At 40.3% G+C, this 20,940-nt stretch overlaps 1 protein-coding gene across 3 annotated transcripts in view; it reads left to right on the top strand.

Moving 5' to 3' along the window:
- VAPB (VAMP associated protein B and C) overlaps positions 1–20,940 on the top strand; it is a 33,384-nt gene that overhangs the window by 2,946 nt on the left and 9,498 nt on the right. For all 3 annotated transcript variants that reach the window (XM_069034232.1, XM_069034233.1, XM_069034231.1), the window contains exons 2-3: positions 13,059–13,211; positions 20,745–20,848. In XM_069034232.1, coding sequence (XP_068890333.1) covers positions 13,059–13,211; positions 20,745–20,848 — 257 coding nt within the window. The remainder of the gene's footprint in view (positions 1–13,058; positions 13,212–20,744; positions 20,849–20,940) is intronic.

Genomic DNA, 20,940 nt, shown 5'->3' with positions numbered 1-20,940 from the left:
CTGAAGGTGCCCATTTCCTTGCCCTGGTCTTTGATGCCATGTGAAATAGGAACTTCTCTGTCTTGCCAGTGACTTTTTCCACTTTTTGGTTGCTGTAGGCTTGCAAAAAAATTATCCAGCTAAACATTTACAGCTCAGCTTTTATTGGTAACAAATGGAGAAAAAGAACGTTGTTGTTGGTATTCGTGACATTTACATTTATGTTTCCTTTTCTTCTTTTTTTCTAAGAGATGACATCAATCTGCCGAGAATTTATTACAACATTCAGGGCTCTGACTTTAAGAATTGCTAGATTTAAACCTGGACAAGGATGTGGAATTGTGCTGCAGGATGCCTCCTGCACCTCGCAGGATCGCTGCTCACCAAGGCTGATCTGTCTTTTCACCATATGTGCCCACCAGGAGTAGAGATGGGCTGTTTAATGTCAGCAAGTAAAATATTGTTAAAATACAGCATATAATAGAACTCCCCTGGGTTTGTAGTGTTGGAGATGTTGCTGCATATTTGCAGACGTAGGGTGCTGGGGCAGTGCTGCTCAGGAGGGGTGGCACGGATGGGAGGTGGTGGAGGCTGAGGGACATTTTGGTAGTGTTTCTGGAGGTTTGCTCCAGGTTAGGCTGGACTTATGACTCAGCACTCTGTCCGTGCTCCCCAAGTGGCTCCCGGCAGTACTGCCAAACAGGGATTAGTGCCTTGCTAAACTCTGCAAGTCGTGCCAGTTGGAAATGCAGGTTCCTGTCCCCAGTATGTGATTCTGTACCTGTGCAATATGTCACTGTGTGGCTTTGCCTTCTGCAAAGGGCACAACAGTAAACCAGAGCAGCCGATCCTCTCCAGTCCTAACAGAGCAGATTCAGCCCTGGCCTGGGGCAAGCCCTGGGTACATCAGAGCTGCAGCCCAAAGGTGTGGCCCGTATCCATGTGCTCAGCCCAGCAGTGCATCTACAGCACTGGAAATGTTCAGTATTTATTGTTTAGCCACAATCCTGTGCAGTATTTATATGACCTGCGCTTCTGTTGTTGGGTGGCTGCCACTCCCTACTGAGACACTTTGAGCTCCCCGGGTCAGCCTGAGGAAACTCCAGCCGTATCTGTTCATTGCAGTGAGGGTGTGCAAAGCCTCCTGTGTCTGACAGGAATATCCCGTTCCTACCAGATACCAGGCTAAGGCGCTTCAGTCCAGCAGTCCAGTAACATTTGGGATGTGAGATTAGAGTTTGCTGAAGCTGCAGTTGCCAAGCCTCAGAAGAGAGGTTAAGGGCATGGGGACTATTCACTTACATCTGTGTCCCTGTCCTGATCCATGGGTAAAGGTTGAATCACTCCTGCACTGAAGATATTGAGAGGAATTTGACTTTGTGCTCATTCTCTTCTGTATTGGATAAATAGGAATTTCTAGTCACAGGCCATATAAAATAGTGACAGTATTGTGAGAATTTGGCTGTTTAGGATAATTAATATGCATCTTTTAAGCTAAGCATTTATGTGCTCTTTTCATTAAACTCTTAGAGCCCTCCTGGTATTCACAGCAGAATGGCAGCCAGTACTAGGATTTCTTTACTCTTTGAAGGCTGCTGTGCCAATGGCTGTCTGCTTTTCTGCTGAAAAATGTACCAGCCCTTGCTTCCCTTTGTCTGGCCTGATTCCAAGTCAAGTCATTGTTACTGCATTAAATATGAGTAAACCTGTACATTTCTCTATGTATTTGAATTTAATTACCAAATTAGAGTCTTCAAAAGAGGACATGGTATTTAAATAACAGGCAGGCTTCCTAAATCTAAACAGATTTATCCTAAAATATATCCCAATTATCAAACAAAATCAGTCCTTTTCTGGTACAATTCATGTTACACTCACTTTTCTTGCAGCTTAGCTAAAATCAATAACTTATTCTATTAAGCGTTTGTTTAGTTGTACAGACCTGCTACATCTCACTGAATTATTCTGATTTCATGTGCTCCATTGGTTTTATAATTAATTCATGACTTTGCATAGTCTCTTCACTTTAAAAGAGAGGTGTTAGGAGGGAAAAAACTGGAGGTAAAAGAGAGTAGCGATGCACTGTGAGTGTCTCAAAACACATCTCATTTTTTTTTTGAAAGGTGGATAAATTGAAGATTGTGCTTCTTGTGCTTCTCTTGAGCTTCCTGAATCTGCTGGTGTCCTGTACACTAGAGACACAACACTAACAGCTCCACTGGGAAAGAAGGGAGGAATTGTACATTGTGGGACTAACAGAAATTTGAAACTCTGAATAGGATGGTTGGAACACCAAAGAACAATTGAGATGCATGAAGCAGTCAAGGAGGTTTAACTGCATCTTCTGTTAAATTTAATTAATGTATTTAGGTCTCCCAAGACTATTTCCAAAAATACCACAATCTCCTTGAAGGCTTTGGTCAATGTGATTTATGGGTTAAGGACTTTTGAATAATTTTGTACTGCACAGATTTTAAGAATTCCAGTTGAAGTTACGAGCATTAATAGGATCAAAGTATTACTATTTCAGGGAAAGACCTAATGCAGTGATAAAATTTGTTACTTGGCCATTGCTTCTCTTAGTTTGGTGGGATTTTATGTTTTAAATGTGACCAACTCCTTGCCTTTACTGTACAGAATAGGACACATACATTCACAGCTTCCAGTTCCTTGGGAATCCCATGTTTGTCCATGGATTTTCAGCTCACTTTGAGCTATGGAGCTATTGCAATGATACGTGAAAAAGTTTTTCAAGTTTGTTATTTAAAGCTCATTGGGATGGCAGCCTGCCAGTCTGATTTGGTTGCTGCGATGTGACCTCTATTCATCACATCAGAAGATATATCTGATAACAGATTATATTGAAAATACAGATGGAAGGGGTGGCTCTCTCAAGTCCTAGGAGCATGGCTATCATGGCAAAATAAAGACACAGTTAATGTGTCAGAATGGATGCAGGTTCGCACTGGTACTTAGCAGTAAATTGTATTTACCAGCTGCTGCCCTGCATGCCATGTGCAGTGTCCTGTCACCCGTGAAAGGAATATGGAGCAGAAATTTATACAGCAGTTCCTGATAGTGCCTTCTCACTGGAAAATAAATTATTACCTATTTTTCCTCATTGCATGGGTTTTGTAAATTAAAAACTTACCAGTAGTCGTGTAATGCTTTATTTCTTCTAAAATAGGTTAGCTACCATTAAATAGAAGAATGAATTCTGTTTAATTGCTCTCTAATTCAGAATTAGGATTGTAAAAATTCAAGTACAAACCTTTAAATAGATTGTCAGATCTGTTTTGAAACTCAACTGGAAAAAAGGCATCATCACCATAGCAAATGATCCAACTTCATGAGCTCAGGTCAGCTTACATCTATGAACAAATACCCAATTTTAAAAGCAGCTTAATTTGTTCTATGCAGCCAGCTCTGGAAGGTATTGATTGCATCAAATGAGTTTTGGATCAAATGAACAACTTCTGCATATGTTATAATGCAATTTTTGTAGGAAACTGGGGGAGTGAGGGTTTGTCTTGTTTCTGAGTGCCTCTGCTTTCTGCCCAGCTGAGGTGGTGCAGGAATCAAATGACCCTTGCTAATTCTGCCCACATCTTGCAGTCACACTCATTTTCTACTATCTTGTTACCATATTGGTCTTATATTTGCTGCCTGCTGGGAACAGCTAATAACTACTGAATGCATTTCATAGTTGGTACCATAACAGCCTCTTTACTTTCCCTGTCAGTGTGGCTGCTTGGCTTTGAAAGCCTTATTGATGGTGTTTGCAACAGTTCTGTTTGTGGTGACAGCTGTTGTTTCAGACTTAAATTTCATCTTTGTAAGAAATGTGATCTTTAACATTATCATCTTGCTGCTGCAATTGTTGTTTTGTTGGGGTTTTTTCTGCAAGTAAATCCTCACTGATTAGGCCAGGAACTCTTCCCAGTTGGAGCCCTCTCCCCTCTAGATCAGGGACTGGCACTGGTGTGACAGTTCCTACCACAAGTAACACTGAAGGTCCTTTGTCTTCCTATGTGATGACCAGAGGCAGAAAGGAAGCCTATTTTACATACATATATGAATATTTAAGTACCAGTTTGTCCAAGCTAGGGGTTAGATTCATGCTAAATCTCTTCTTCTGGCATTTGACCCAGAATTTTTTCAATATATAAACCCTTTCTTTGTAGACCAAGATGTCTGTAGAGCCATATAGGATATTTTCTGAGATGCCTGGGATGTTGTTGAGTTTAAAATTTGGCCTGCTAGGCAACCTTTTGTAAAGAGGGATTTGTGCCGTGGGTCTGGAACAGCTGTCACGGTCTTGCTGTCATTGGAAATGTATGCAAAGCAAATCACCATTGCCCTGTTTAATTCAGGGCAGGGCAGAGGTGCACACGGATCGAAGTGATTGTGTGTTCACACCAGCAACACAACCCAGACTGAGGGCTGAGTCTGTCCTTTCTCTATTAGAGCTGTTCTGAAAATTGCTCAATTCAACTGTAATTCTCCTGGCCTCAAAAACGTTTGTACAGATTGGGTACTGCTGCTGCCTGCAGTACTTACCCCACGTTATTATAAATACTTTATGAAAATAATCTCTTTACTAAACTACTTTAGTGTCTAGTTCTCTGAGCTGTAAACGAAGTCCCTTATACCATGGTGCATGGATTAAAGATTTTATCATTCTAAATTTAATCCTGTTTTCTTGGTTGGTTTCCATGAGAGGTGGAAAAATAGAGAAGGGGGAGGTTTGCCTGGTGATCCAGTTACTTAGGATGCAGATTATAAAATCATGTAGGTGTGGGGATCACTATGGAGCCAAATCTTATGTTTTTGCAAGCAATTTAAAAGACAAATTAGTTGTGCTTGTAGAAGGCATGTCAAATGACTATGTAATTCTTTCAAGAAAAAAAATTGCACTTTCGTGTTTTTCCCAAGACTGCTCCTTTTTTCATCACACCAGTTACTTCATCCTCACTGATGCTTCTGATGTTTCTCCCAGCAGTTCACCCTCTCCCGTGCAATTTTATGTTTGTTGCCTGTTGATATTTGCAATTAGTGTTTCTTGTGATATGTGAATTAACAATTTATTTTGTGTTTTCTCAAAATATTTGCATTTCCTCTGGTTTGTGATGTCTCTTCTTCTGGCCTTCCTATATTTTTACCAGACTAGGAGCAAAAATCTAAGGGTAGTAACATTTTTTTTTCCCCTTAATTTTTGTATAGCTGGTATTACACTGTGCTTACTGATGTCATACAGTGGTGCAGATGATCATAGAATCATGGAATTGTTTAGATTGGAAAAGACAGAAGTTTAGGCTTGAAGAACACGACTTGACATTTGTTTCTTGTTCTATGCCACACATATAAACTGTCAGTTTTATATTATTTATATTTATAAACTGACTAGTTTTTTTTCAGTCAAGTTTTCTCACTGCTGCTGGCTAAATTTCTGATTTTGTTTTGCTTTTTTTTCCCCTTTGGTCCTGAAAGTACAATTAATAGGCTGGTTTTCAAGTGGCTCCCTTGAAATATATCTTGCTAAACTCAGGATTCCTTCCTTATTTGTAGCCATAAATAGTATCCCACTGTCTATTTTATGTGGCTTGGGTTTTTTTTAAACTTATTAGAAAAGCAGCTATTCTTTGTGCATCCCCAGAATATCTAATTTTGTTTGTTTCTTCTGGTATTTTCAATTTATGCACAGTTTTGCACTTAAAATATTTGCTATTTAAGTTGCACATCAAATTTCTCTATTTGAGGAGTATATGTGAGCATAAAATTGGAGTAGTTAAGTTGCTCCTTCCCGAACATTTTAATGTGCATTTGAAATGGAGATGAGTGATGAAATTAGACCAGGAAAAAAATCACTTTAGAAGAAAAAGTGTAGCTTGGATTGATGATTGAAATCAGGGTGGTTCTTCCAGGGAAACATTTTACACTGACTTCAGTCTTTAGCAGTGTTTTTGTCGGGAAGGTTTGCACATCAGGGCTTCATTGCTCTTTTGCTGCATCCCCACTTCTCCTGGGAGCCTGGGCTTTGTTTGTGTCCTTTCTCTGCCCCATGGATGGAGCTCCAGGCTGTGTAGAGTAAGGAGGTGCCATACTCTAAGTGGATCTGGCTACATCATAGTTATTGAAAGAGATGCAGCTGCTGTGCCACTGTTTCCTGAGCTGTTTCCATACCTGGACAGAGTTGGTTCATGTGATATTTGTGTGCAGAACAAGAAAAGTAATACAATATGTTTGGCACTTGGTTCTAAAAGGATCTGAAAGCACAGCTGAAACAGAGATACACCTCTGAAAGCTCACCAAGGCTGCTCTCAGTCTCTTGTTTATGCAAGTGTGTGCAGAAATCTGTTTAACTTTATGATGCAGAGAAAATAGTTCATGTTGTGTGATTTTGTTGCTGAAGTTTGCTGTAGGTAACATTTTTGGGTGTAAGAAAACTCTGAAGAGATCAGTTGGGAAAAAACAAATGACACTGGTACCAAAATTATATGAAGGACATATTCTTCTATTTCTCTTGGCAAGCTTATGTGTGGCCTCTCAGTTCTTACAACTGTGAAGTCAGACTGTTAATGATCCTCTGAGGGATAAAAGGTGACAAAAATTACATACTAATAGATACCCTGAAAATAGTCTTCAGTCTCATATTTGTTTGGGGTTTGGGTTTTTTTCCCAACTAAGCATGAGGCATGCTCTGAGAAAAATAGTTTATGCCAGAATAGGCCAGGGAAGGACACTGATTAATCCATCTAAATGGAATAACTTACTGCCAACCTTGCTCCAATTTTGGCATCTGGATCATGTAACTTTGTTGGGTTTCTTCACCTTTTTTTTTTTTATTTTCTTAGGTAACTTTATTGATTGCATACTTCTTAAAAAAATTGCTCCACTGCATCAGCTATTGCATAGGGAGTGATGTGGATGTTGCTTCTATTTTTGTAAGTTTTTTCATCCAGGCATCCACTGTTTGACACAGCAGAAGTGGAAGGGACCACTCCCCTCCTGTCACTTTGCTTCAAGGGCTCTTTTGGGTGAGGAGGTGGGTGCTGGGAGTAAAGATACTGATTCCACAGGGTGGGGCTTTGTAGCTAATTCCTTTTAAAATCTGAGCTGAGGTCAAAAGCTTGGCAAGTGGTTTACACAAGGATTTGTTTTTTAAAATAATTAGCAAATTTGGGGGATTTGGGTTCTCTCAGTGAGTTAGTTGTGAAATCAGATATTTATGCAACAGAGGCTCTTCTTGTTTCTGATTTTTTGACTTCTTTGATTTCAAAAATTGCGGATGCTCGCTTAATTATGAAAGTCTCCAGAGCCAGATGATGATGATTAAACCTTGGCACACGGTACTTTTAAAAACACTAATCTTCACAAGATTTTGTGTAATTAGGTAAGTATTCTCCTTACTTGACGGAGAGTGAAACTATAAGGGTCCAAACCTGCTTCTGTTTTGGAGTTGATGTCAACTCTTAAGGCTCTTAATAGCAGAAGATCAAGCCCTTTAAGTGATTTGTCTAAAGACAAGTAAGGTGCTGGGAGAGTTTGAGTGTATCTTGGGTGTTCTTGATTCTCAGGCACCTGGCTGATAGCTCAAGATGTCTTGCTTGACATTTCAGCTCTTTTCATTTTAGTGTTTATCTTCAAAGGTCATCAGCTTTATATATGACTTTAAAAAGGAGCATGCAGTAAGTCAAGTTCTTCACCTGTTATTGAGCCTTCTTGCACATCACTGCTGGTTTTATTTTGCCTGTCTGTAATGCTGATAGACATCCACAAAAATAAAATGGGAGAGCCCATGGAAATAAAATGAAATCACTTGGTGCTGTCAGAGGCAGTAAAGGAACTGAGAAACCACTCAGATGTGAAGATGGGAAAAGTTGCAGGTAGAAAGACTGAACTAATCAGATGGAGAGATGGGTGTGGTGGCTTTTTGATGGTGCTGACATCTCTCTAGAGCAGGGCAAGGGGCATCCCCAGTTTGAAGGGCTAGTAGAGCTAGGGGGAGGCACTTAATGCCCTGGGAGAGGGGCCAGCGTGGGGTGTAGAATGGGGAAGGGATGAGTATCACATTCAGCCCCCATCCTCTCCACTCACACAGGGTCAGTGTGGCTCTTTCACTGGATTAATTACTGCTCCATGTGGACATCTACCCATCACATGTAGGATTTGGGCTCTTGAGAATAGTCACAAAGCAATTTTGGTTTCCCCTCTACTGCTTTCCACCATCTCCCTTATTAAAGATTCTTCAGTTACCTTTCTATGGCTGATTAATGTGTCAGGTGATTAATGACTTTCATCTGACACATCAGTGGGATTAAACCATGGTGAAATACATCCTTCCCTCCTATTATTGCATTCCACTGCTTTCCACAAAGGAAGTACAAGAGAGGTTATCTCACAAGAAGCTCTGCCTGTATTTCTGCCTGTTTCCAATTACCTTGCTGTTGGATGCATGTCTGTGGTGAGCTGGAGTTGCAAAAGTTATTTAGGGGAAGATGCTGAAAGTGCATCTAAAACACTCTGGGAATAACATGGGCAGTTTGATGAGAATTTATTCCTAGTCTTGTGGATCAATGGCTGCCAGTTGAACATGATTATGTATCAAGTATTCCTGCAGTGCTTTTCTTGGAAAAGTTCACTACATTTTTTAGAGATGTCTAGCTTTTAGCAGATGAGAATTTGCATTAAATAAAAGTACCCAAAAAATGATGTATGTGCCTTAATTACTTTCAGCAGCTATGCCAACACTGCAAGTGTGACTGCAGCACGTATGCCCAGATGTGCTTGCAAGCTTTAACCTACAGCTGTGAGACCTTAAATTGGCAGAATGCTGTGCAGGAGGATGCAGTTTCCCTGATACCAGGTCTGAGTGCTGTGTGTTCTGGCTGAAAACTGATTCTCCTTTTTCTTTTCCCCACTGCCCCCTCCCTCTCTCCCTGCCTGGTAAGTGGATTAATTTCCAGCCCCAGCAGCTCCCTGGCTCTGCTCTTGGCCCATGCAGAGGAACACAGTGCAACTTGCACAGGCAGCTGGTGGAGATGAGATGCCAGACCACCTCCCCTTTCAGCAGTGAGATGGACTCATGCAGGAATTAAGCAACCCTGTGGCCCACCTGATGTGTGTAGTTAATTATAAAGATGTAGTGATAATTGCAGGTACAGATCTGCAGAGGACTGTCCCTGCTGGGTTTGAATGTTCCTGCCCAAGCCTGGGCCATCAAAGCTTTCCCTCTGCTGGTACTTATGCTAAATTCTTTCATGTGCCAAACAACATGAGGACTGATTATTTGCCATGCCAAAGCATGGAATTTTGGTTAAAGTGGGGATGGTTGTATTAAGATGTAGTACAAATAATGTGGCTGTGTAATGTGGTTTCTTTGAGGAGCGAGTGGCAAGGAACTCACAGTGAGTACTGTGCTCATCAAAAAGTTATCAGCCTGGATTTGCTGGTACAATTATGAGCAATTTCTATTGCAGTGAGAGTTACTTAAAATTTAAATAGAGTTGACATCGTGTTCCTTTGACCTAATTCCCAGACTTTTGTATTATTACTAAAATGGTGTGGGATATTACAATGCCATATACTGCAGAATGGCTCTCTTAGGAAAAATTGATACAGCACTGGTGTTTGAATAGGAAATGGAGTGTAGAAAATTCTGAGATAACACTGTGATCTTCAAACGTGAAGGGTTGGATGTGTGGTGCCTGGGTGAAAAGCCACAGTTCGGAAATAAGCCTGATGAAAAGTAGTCCTATGAAAAACCAGCATACCTCTTACTGCTTGTTGTTTCATGAGTATAGGAGGTAATGTTTCCTTTCCTTCCAGTAATACTGGTTGTTTGTGTATCACTAGATGCCCACTTTGCATTAACACAAGTTGACTTTATTTTGGCAGGAGAAAGTCACCAAGCCCTTGTGGAATATTTCAGACTTTCTGCACCAAATTCAATTTACTACATTCTTCCTTCTAGACAGCTTGCTCCCGTGACAACCCCATGTCAGATGATGCATGTACAGACCCTGTTTCCCATAACTTTGTCCTTGGGATGACACCAGTGGCATTTTTCTCATGATCTTTGAAAAACATGTGTGAAAAACATTTGGGATGATTTTAAAGTGCAGATTGTCATTTGGAAAGCACCCTGCCTTAGTATGAGTTCAACTTATCTAGAAATATTATGAGCAATCGAAAAAACATTCAAAACAAAATAATGTGATTAAGTACGGATTGTGGGTTTTAAGAGTCAGTCTTCACTTGTGGCTTTTACCCAAGTACCATCCAGATGCACCAGTCTGGCTTAACTGTGCTCTCAGCCCACCTTGGAAGTACAACCATTGTCCAGGTGTTGCATAAACTTGTATAAATAGTCCATCCACTTGTAATGAGGACAAAGTTACCAGAAAGAAGTGAAGAGTGTTTCCTCTTACTGTATGTATGTTTGCAGAAGTCCCAATGCCTTGCATTGGAAAATGAAGCTTCAGAGTCCCTGTGCATCTCACATGGCTGTTAATACCCACACCAGCCTTATCTACAGTGCTCAAATCCAGATGCTGTATAGCAAAGGTGTATCTCTAGTGCAGAATTAGCTTGTGTCTGTCCTGAGATAAGTTCTCCCACATAGCCCAACCTCTCCAAAAAACCTGTAACCTTGGCTACAGTAACCCAACAACAGGCGACCAAGGTTTCATATCAGCCTGAGTTGGCAGTCCGTGGGCCTTGCTCTTAAAAGGCAGGCCAGCCAAGTGATAATATTTCATTGTCATGCCCCAATTACCCCTGAGTAATACCCTGTGGTCTGTTTATTTTTTTACACACGTCAGGACACCTTCATGGCACGTTAATGCTGCATTTGTCTGCTGTGTTTTGCTTTGCTTTGAACAGCAGTGCCATAAGGAGTGTGCCTGCACACAGGTTTGCTGGAAGCAGATGTCAGCCTTCTAGTATAGTTGTGGTGGCTGTAAAACCTGTAATTTGGGGGAAATGTAGCTAAATAAACTGTTTAAGGTTTAGTGGACAGAACAGAAGAGGAAACACCAAGCAGACAAGAAGAAATGAGTTCCGTCTGCTGACAGGTTGTGCTGCCAAATATTTTGGTATGATCTATGTTAGCAATAAGTAACTCCATTTGGAAATTATTTTCCAGACAGAATTGTTGTCGTATTACTATTTCAAACAGCAGCTCTGTGCTGGGGCACACAAATCCCGCACACATTCATGGATCAGCCAAGTAAAAACATGGTATTTCCCCCAGGAAATCTATCCCAGCATGCAGACCAGTAAAGCACTACTGAGGATGCAGCTGCATATGTAGGGCTTTGTACAGCCAACCCTCCCTCTGTGCTGGAACAGCTCAAGCTGTAATTTTTTAGTAAAGACACATCCTTATTGCTTAGGCATCCTATAATTTCTTCTGAAATGTTAGATTTCTCCCAGTTAGAGCTGTTTTGAAGATCTGCTACTGTCCTTACACACCTAATGTTTGCTGGATTTTTCTGATTGTTTGGCTTGTTTAACTTCTTTAACACCTCATGGCTTTTTCTGGCCAGTTATTTTCCATTAACTTAAAGTCTCTCTCTGCATGCAGAACACAGAGAAGACTTGACAGTTGTGTTTCATTCTCTTTCACATCTCAATGTTTCACCAGGCACAGTTGTAGTGAAACCTTTGCCATGGGATCTGAAAATGTTATTGTTTCAATTTTTGTTTGCTCCCGTGTTGGATTGCAAAGCTGGTTTGCTCAGAGTGCAGACAGAAATGGTGCTGCCTTGTCTGGTTGGGGTTGTTATATGTGTGATTGTTTTGAGGCTTTTTCCCTTCTAATTACTTTAAACTAATTGGATCAAGGATAGAGGTTGCAGGACTGTAGTACTGTTAGAGCTGGATTAAACATTGTCTTAGGAGACAAATTTGTGTAGAATAAGAAGCAAACTTGAATTACATCAAACCATCCATGCTGTGAGAGGAGGGTGGTGGAATGCTGCCTGCCAATATTTTTATCATTGTCATTCACCCTTTTTCAATTTTAGGGCTGCCATTTCTGCAAGGAAAAGTTTGATGCTTTTTTCTGACCAATTTGTTTTTACTCCTGAGGGCAGATGAAGGTATTTTATTCAGGCATTGAATTAATCACTTCTGTGGAGAAAACAGTTGATCAAAGTGTGGTTATATTTCTTTTAATTTTACTTCTTTACCTCCTGTAAAGCACTGTAGTTGTGTGCTACCTGTCTTATTTATCAGTGTCTTGTAGGAAATCAGAGTTTCTTCTCCCTGAGGGATTTGGGAGTTTCAATTAGGTAGTGAGCCTGAGAGAAATGGATTTGCCTGCACTTGGTGTTGCAGATCTTGACAATGGTTTGATTTTGGCTTTGCTGATATGGGAATCTTTGCTGGTGCTCTCAGTGTCTAAAAATTTTCCTATTTCTACATGGTTATTTCCTGTCCTGGGCGAGATAGGCTATTTTATTTATTCTGGTTTATAATTTCTAGCTGACAAGAGAGTTTATTTAAAAAAAAAAAAACACAAAAAAAAAATCACAAAATAACTTGGTAGGTGAAAGGAGATGTACCCTAAATGCTTTTGTTACTGGTTTTGGTATGACATTCCTGAATACGTGGTGGAATCCTGGTTCTGTGGAGGTCCAGCTTCATGTGCAGACGGGTCTGTGTTAGTTCTTGATTCCCATTCCTTGCCTGGTTAACAAACTGTATTGTACTCACTACTTGTCATCTACAGCATGGGTATTTGTTGGTCTCTCTGCTAGCCTGGGTTTCAGTGACTAGAATGGAGCAACTGTGACACAGCAGGGAATTTGGCATCCTTTGAATGCCATGTTGTGGTGCTGGCACAATGTGTGAATGATTTCCCCCTTTTGTTTTGCTGTTAATGATGAGCTCTTGGGCTGGGGCCTGGCGGCAGCCTCAGCTTTGCGTGCATGATTATCTGTACATGCTGCAGATGGAAATTGAACATCTAATTACTTTATAAGATTTGTGAACAGAGATTTAGAGCCTGCTTAGGCTCTGCTTGAAAACTGCTTTCTGTGTGATTTCAAGTCTGCTTTTGCTCTCCTCCTCAGGTCCTTTCACAGATGTGGTCACTACAAACCTGAAGCTCGGCAACCCCACGGACAGAAATGTGTGCTTCAAAGTTAAGACCACGGCACCACGTAGATACTGTGTAAGGCCCAACAGTGGAATTATCGATGCAGGAACATCAATTAATGTTTCTGGTAAGCCATTCAAGCAGTTCTTTGGTGATTGAAAATTGCTTCTTATCATCAGTTATTTCTTGGAATGCCTCGCAGCCTGAAAGTATTTTGGTGAATCCAAGAGGTTGTGTTTTCCTGGAGAAGCAGCCATTTCATATATCCTTACCTCCCTTACTCCTGGTCTAGCAGTAATAGGTTGGGTCTTACATCTTGTTTTGGAGAGGAAAAAGGCGGAAATACATAAATGATTGATATGGTTTGTTAACAGCCTCAGCCAACGTATCCAAACCAGTCCTGCTGCAGCCCTGCCCTCCCTGTGGGATTATTTTTGTACAGTTAGTTTTTTGCCAGCTTAAGTTCCTGAACCAGCTCACCACGGGGTCAAACAAGTGCTTGGATGAGCACATTGAGGGAAGAATAAAACTGGGTGGACCGTAACCCCTGGTTTAGACCGGTGTGGGCTGATGCCAAACTGCCTTTGATTTAACCAACAATGAAAACATTTACTTTCAAACCGTGCTTGTTTTGTGTGCCTTGAAGATTCAGTATCCTTTGGTGTTAAAAATGTCAAGTGACTAAATCTTTGCTGTTGCATAGGAAAAGTTAATGATTTTCTCTAATGAGTCAGTAGCTCTTGACTTGCCTAAGTTTGGTAATGGAAAAGCAAAGGAGTGGCTTACTTTGAGAGCATAAAGAGCTGAGTATTCTCCCAAACAGAATGTCTGTGTATTATTAACTTTCTGATGGTATATTTTCTCAATGACATCTCTGATCCATGTTCTTAATAAAGAATTCTATCAAAGCATTTAGTTGTGGCATATTGGATGAATGAGGTCAGACTTTAGTTAAGAACATTATTTCTCTAAACATGCAGATTTGCTTTGCTATTTCTAAAAATAAAAAAAAAAAATACTGGCATGATAAGAAATATTATTGATAGGTTATACACTTTGCTCCTACCAACCTCTTTTAGCCTGGAATAAAAAATCTGGGAAGCTAAAACCACTGCTTTTTACTTGAAAAAAATCAACATGTAAAAATCAAGAGTTCAGTTTCTTACTTAATAAAATGTAAAATATTTAAACACCTCCCCCTTGGAGAGAAATTGCTCCAACAAAATACAAATTGATTCCAAACCCACTTTGCACGGTAAAATTAAGCAACTCTAATCCTGTAAGTCTTCTTACACATGCCCGTATTTGCACACTCATTGATCTGTTGTCTTTGGGATTTCAGTGCTGTCAAATTGAGTGTGCAAAGGGCTACAGGATTGTGCCTCCCTTGCAGTTAATCCCAGGGGAATGTCACAGTGAGGAAGTAACCAGGGAAGTGTAGGAGCTCCAGGTGGGGCAGGCAAAGCGTTTTTGCTTCGGGAGAGGGCCAGCACATACCCAATGAGCTCTGAAATGACTAATATGGAAATGAAAAAGCTCTCTGGAGAGAAATGGAGATTTTTAAAAGTCGGGACAATTCCCAAGTAAAGCTGTCTGTCATCTATACTAGCTGCAGGCAAGCATATCAAATGCATTGAAATCAATGAAATGATAATGAAAATTAGCATGGTTTCTAGCTACAAATTATCTTCATGCTATAAAAATGTGGATGCTTTTCATCTTGCAGATGAACTTTGAAAATTAAAAGCCTGCTTCCTTTGCAGGCTCTTACCAGGCTTTTTGAAATGTTGTCTTGATCTCAGTGTTGAGTGGTTTATTAAAGTTCTGCTTACAAGTGCCCCTTAGCTCCACCTTGCAGACAAGTGTTGTAGGAACCATCTCTTGTTATGCTCCCAGCAGCTTGCTTTTCCAGCCTGACCCTTCCCAATGGCACACCAGGTAGAGTGTGGTTCTAGTCCGGGGCTTAAAGTATCCCCTTATGAGACTGCTGTGCTAACCCTGAGCTGTGCTTTGCTTTTGCCTACGTAGCTTTAAGATTTCCCTTTTCTGATAACTTTATTTGCAGTGATTTTTGGTTTGGTTAGTGTGGAAAATGGTTGTGGTATATTAAATCACAAGCTCATGTGTGTTCTAGTATTTCTGTGCTGATAATAGCAGTGGTAATAAATAATGATCCTAAATTGCCAGTCCTTACATTAACATTATATTTTAAAATGCAAGTAGCACACTTTTGTTGTTCCTAGGTATATATTAAGCTCCTTTAAACCATGCATGGGACCTAATATTGGACTTGAAGACGGCACTGTCTTTGGTTCTGATCAGCAGGTGGGATCCTTTGGATAGGAGGGATCAAAGAGGGGACTGCCATTAAGTTGCAGAATATAATTGTTTTCAGATTCACAGAAAGGGGGAAAGATGTGTTTAACCTTTGCTTTAGAGTAATGTTGCTTGAGCACAGAGGACTGATTTTGGAGTTAATGAAGTGAAAAATAAATAGAATTTGGTTCTTTGCCTCTGAATCAGTTACCTTTTCAGTCATTTAATTCAAGTCTTGCACAAGGCATAAAAACAGGACTTGAATAAATAAGACTTGAATTCCTCCAAACCTAGTGAAAATACTACCGATGAGAAATTATTAAACTACAATTAATTCAGTAATTTCTGGACACTTAAGCTAATTGGGATGTATTTACTATATGCAGTCTGTCCCCTCTGCAGTTGCTGACTGGCTTTACCACAGCCACTGATAGCACTGCATTGGTGCTGCTCTTTGTCTTCAAAAAATCAGTGCCTAAGCATTTGTTAGTCTCAGAGAATATTACTGCCTGAAGCTGAATTTGGGACAGCCTCTTCCTTCTTGCACTGTAGTAACCAGATGCCTTTCTTATACTCCTGTGAAACTATGTCTGTACTATTTTGCTGCAAGTAAATGAGAAGATATTCTGCTCTAAGAGGCAGCTGTTCCACTTTATTTCACACTAATATGATGGCTCATTTAAACACATACAAAATGCTAGAAAAATAAAGCTCACTTTAATCTAGTAGAGTCTCAAATGCTGCCTTCTTATGCCATATCACAGCTTTTGCTAAATACCAGCATTTGAGGCCCTGTCAGCATGTGCAGCCTGCTGGGATGGCAGGTTTGGAGCCCGTGTTTTCACCTGTTATATAATGGCATGTAATTTTAACAGCTGAGTTTATGTAACTGTCGGGAAGCGTATGTGTGCACTGTCATCTGATTCCATTGCATTGGGGCTGCAATACTTGGGAAAAGGAGTATTTGCACACATTCCACTGCTGTTAAGCATGTCTGATTTCAGCAAAGATAGCTGATTTTGTGGCTTTGAAGTCTAAATAAAAGGCATGAATGGATTACAAAGGAAAAGTGAAGGAATACCAGCAGATGCTGGTGAGTCTGCAATAGGTGTATAAGGGAGAGAGGAATTGTAGATGGTACCATCTGTGCACAGTGTCCCACTGAAGAGAGCAGTCTGAACATGCCTCCTAAAAATGGGGAGGAGCTGACATTAGCCTTGGGTTGCTGTCGAATATCCAGGGAGGGATTTTTAGTCTTTTGTGAGCTTGCCTGGCTTTGAAGAGGCATTGCCTTGAGCAGGGATGGAGCTGCAGCCCTGTGCTCTGCAGTCACAGTGGGTCTGCCCCATTCCCTCAGGCACTGATTGTGTCCCATCCACTGCTTCGTTCCCAGACTTTCCTTGGCAGTGTCACTCCTGTGCCCTGTTCCCAAGGAGCTCCCAGGACTCTGCAGAAACTACCAGGTTTTGGGTTGTTCTTGCCCGCCTGCTTTAAAATTCTGTCTTGGTCTTCACAGATTCAAAACTTATTAGTATTATTGAAATATTTACAGAAATTTTATGTTTCTTTATGTAAACATGGACGAAGATGGAATGGTGCAGTGGATTCTTGCTTGTTTCTGTAGATGTGAGTGTCTTTTGCTCACCTCTGTCAGAGCTGATGGAATTCCACAAGGATCTTGAGGCTCACCCCTGTTTCTGGTTGGGATATTTTATGTGACATAAGTGTGGTAGATTTGATCCATCCAGACCGTGAATTCCGTGCATTGCCATTTGGGAAACTGATTGATAAAGCTAGAAAAGAAAAGATAGATTGATAGTGTATTGAATGAGCTGCTTAAGAATCAACAGTGATGTGGATGGAAATGTGATATCAGGGAGCTACTAGTGATGTTTCTTAAAAGTGATTCTTGGTTCTAATCTTGTTTAATGCTTTTACAAGCAATTCTGGAGAAAAGAGTACACTAAAAACCCTGATGATGTTGTAAAGTTGGGAGATTGAAGATATGCAGCAGAATTAGGTGTCCTTGAAGGCTACAGTAAGAGAAATGGGATGAGTTTCATCAGAAAAACTGCAAAATCACATATTTGGAGTATAAAATACTCTTGCTATAATTGCAAGCTTGTTAAATGAAGGGGCCTGATGGGGGTGAGCAAGATGCTGACATAATGTGGCTGTGAGTAAAGCAAATGTAGCATCATGTATCTGGATAAGGAAAGAGGTGAGAGGGCATAAATACTGTGATTCAGGGCGTTAGTAAAGTTTCCTGCATGTATAATTAGAGGAGCTGAAACCAAAAGAGGTGCAGAGGATGAATGGGGAGCCTGACCCAGAGAGGACCCACCAAGTCTGGCTTAAGTTTACCAGAAGGCCGAGAGTTGCCATGATTGATGTCTCAGAGGGTGCCAGAAGTAAATGACTCTTCCCGTTCTCTGGTATTTCAGCATAAGGGCAGTGTTGGTCCAGGACCAAGTAAACAGGCCATTAATAAATTCAGATGGAAACCAGAGGAAGGTTGCTGATTATCTGAGCTGGGAGACTTTTCTGTTCCTTCTGCTCTTGGAAAGGACAGCTAGATCCTAGCAGGTGTTAAAGGTGCTCCCTGCTTCAGATTTCCTCCGTTCCTTGAGAAAGCTGGTTTATTCTAGGAAAACCAGAGGAGTTTAATGCTTCTGTCATTGTGACTAACTTTGCCAGTATACTGTTCCATGGAAAAGAAGGAGCATATTGAGTGGTCAGTGCCTCTCCTTGGCTCTCTACAGAGTGTAAAATGCTGGGGATATTGCAGGAGTGTGGGAGAAAACTGATGTCCATTGATCTCTCAGTGACTCTGCAGTTTTTGCTTGTGGTAAAACAGTGCTGGTGCTTGAGCTATAGGGTGAGCAGCTTGGGAAGTGGTTGAGATATCTCTGCCTGATGGATGCTGCTGACAGTAAACTTGAAGATCATATTAATATAATTTTTTTTTCTTAAAAAATATTCTTGCAATATATCTGACTTCTGATGAAAGCTGAAACTTCTGACCAGATGGGACAACTGATGTGATAAGGCATTTTGTAGGAACGCTCTTTTCACATAAGTTTTGCATAAGATTTGTGTTTTCCATTCACAACAAAGGAGCCACATTCCAAGTAGCAATTTCTCCAGCAATTAGGGCAGTTTTATGGAACTGATCTTTCATAGAAACCCCAGCAGTATGTGGATAAATATTAAAATGGTTTGGTTTCCTCTTGAAAAAAGTACATATTTTTGAGCTTCCCATCTGGCTTACAAGACATTTGCTGAATAATTTGTGTCAATGTGGCTTTCATGTATTGATCTAAAAATACAAGTGCTACCAACGTCTGCTGTCAAGCCCTCTCTGGCTCTTGTGGTTCAGTGAATGGAGCTTGGAGAAGCTCGTTTGGCATTCCAGGATGGATTCAGCACTGTCCCTTGGGAAATGATGATTTTCAAATGAGCTGAGAGTTACACTCAGCAAAGCGAGCTGAAAAAACCACAATCTGTAGAAGTTCCATAAATGCTGGATAGTTCTGGCTATCCAGTTGGATCTTACACATTAGGTAGATTTGAAACTATTTAAGTGTCTACTGAATTGTTAAAAAAAAACAGTATTCACAGACAAAATCTCTCTAACAAATTGCTTCTAACTCCTAGCTAAAGTTTAACTCTTCATAATCTTGACTCACTACTACAGAGCAGAAAAAGTGATGCTGCTGCTTTTCAGTGATGTGTCAGGCAGTGTTGAAATAGTTGTGCTTTCACAGTGTAGTCACTCCTGTTTGGGAAATAGTGTTAAAGGTAGCCTGTTAATTTGCAAACACTTAGTTTGGAATAATATACCGAGTACTGCAAGGTGAATTTAAAATGTATAATAATTTTTAAAGCACCTCATCTGAGGAAATTTATTGCCTTCCTTCTCTTTGGGCTTTAAAAGGCATGTGGTTGTTGATGGCCACAGACTGTGTGCACATTAAAGATGATACAGCCATAACATACCCTGCTCATTAAGGGAGGCAGATTGGTTTGACTTGCCTTCATTTGCAACAAATGGGATCTTTGGATATTGCTTTTATATGACAAACCCCTGCAATTAGTGTGTATTAATTTAAGCACATAATGTTAATAGCACCAGTACTTGAAAATGGTCCTAATTCTTGAACTGCTTCTCTTCCTAGTGATTGAATTGAGGGGCTGAAGTAAGACTGCTCATAAAATGTGAATTTTTAAACCTTACACCATTTTTTTCTGTTAGCAGTAATGGCAGTATTTGCAAGCTTCATTTGCAGTTTGAGGGGGTGGTGGCTTTTTGCAGTTTCTAATAACATGTTTGTGTAAACTGTGTTGCTTATTTTCACATGTTCTGTCTCACATTGAAGCCAAACTCCTGTTTATTAATGTCCTGACAGCTGAATATCCAGGTGTCACTTGCAAATGTGGGGGTTCCAAGTGACCGCTGTGATTAAAGAATATTCCATGTAAATGGAATACCCAGCTGTCCCTCTTCAGCTTGCTTTAACCCAACAGCAAAGACATGGAAATTCCCAATACTGCATAAAAAATTAAATAAAAGCACACACACTCTAAACCTGCTGTTCCTTCCTCTCTGTACCCTGAACACAGTCATTCTCTTCATAAGTAAATTTTGGAATGCTTTTGATTTTTTGAATGAAGATAAATACATTCCTTGCATACCTTTCATAGGCAAAGTTTGCATCACATTTAACTATAAACTTCCAGCTATAAATTGGTAACAAACCTTCAGTAATTTATTTGTGGAAGCGAAATACTTGCACTTGATAAAGCAAATACCATGAGACTCTTAAACTTTGTAGAGGAAATTTCCATCCCGAGACTTGAACCTCAGGGTTTACAATGTTTGACTTTGCCTCTGTAGCTTTTCTTAGTCACCATCAGCAATATTGTGTGTACAGCTCATCAAAATGCTTGTTACTTCTGCCCCAAGGATGGAGCAAGACAAAAAGATGCTGCCTTGGAAAATTTCTCCCTCTGTCCCAGAAGATACGTAAATTATCCTATTTCCTATAAATTACTATTGTTATCTTGCCATAGCTGTGTACAGAATATTGTAGAGTGATCAGCATTTCCAGAATTCTCAGACAAAAGTCTAGACAGACTGAGGAAATCTGTTTCTCTTGCTTCCTTTCAGAATTCTGGTTTAAAGTGAGGTTCCTGATCTCAACTGCTGCTGTGGTCATAACAACAGACAACTTGAAACCATTTTAATGTTTGTTTTTCTGCAGTCTGGTAACTGTGTCATCAGTGCATGACTCTGCACCAGAGCAATGTTAATGCAATGTGTTCTGGGGTTTTTTTCTTTCAGTGATGCTACAGCCTTTTGACTATGACCCTAATGAGAAAAGTAAACACAAGTTTATGGTTCAGTCTATGTTTGCTCCAGCTGATACTTCAGATATGGAAGCAGTAGTAAGTATTGAAATAATTTTAAATGGATTTCTTTCTAATTGTATAACTTTTAAGTCCTTTTACTACGTTCTTTAAGGACTATTGTCAAACCA

Source organism: Aphelocoma coerulescens, chromosome 20, assembly GCF_041296385.1.
Source record: "Aphelocoma coerulescens isolate FSJ_1873_10779 chromosome 20, UR_Acoe_1.0, whole genome shotgun sequence".
NCBI classification, from domain to species: domain Eukaryota; kingdom Metazoa; phylum Chordata; class Aves; order Passeriformes; family Corvidae; genus Aphelocoma; species Aphelocoma coerulescens.
The sequence above is the reverse complement of the archived record's forward strand: the minus strand, read 5'-3'. Positions and strand labels throughout refer to the sequence as shown.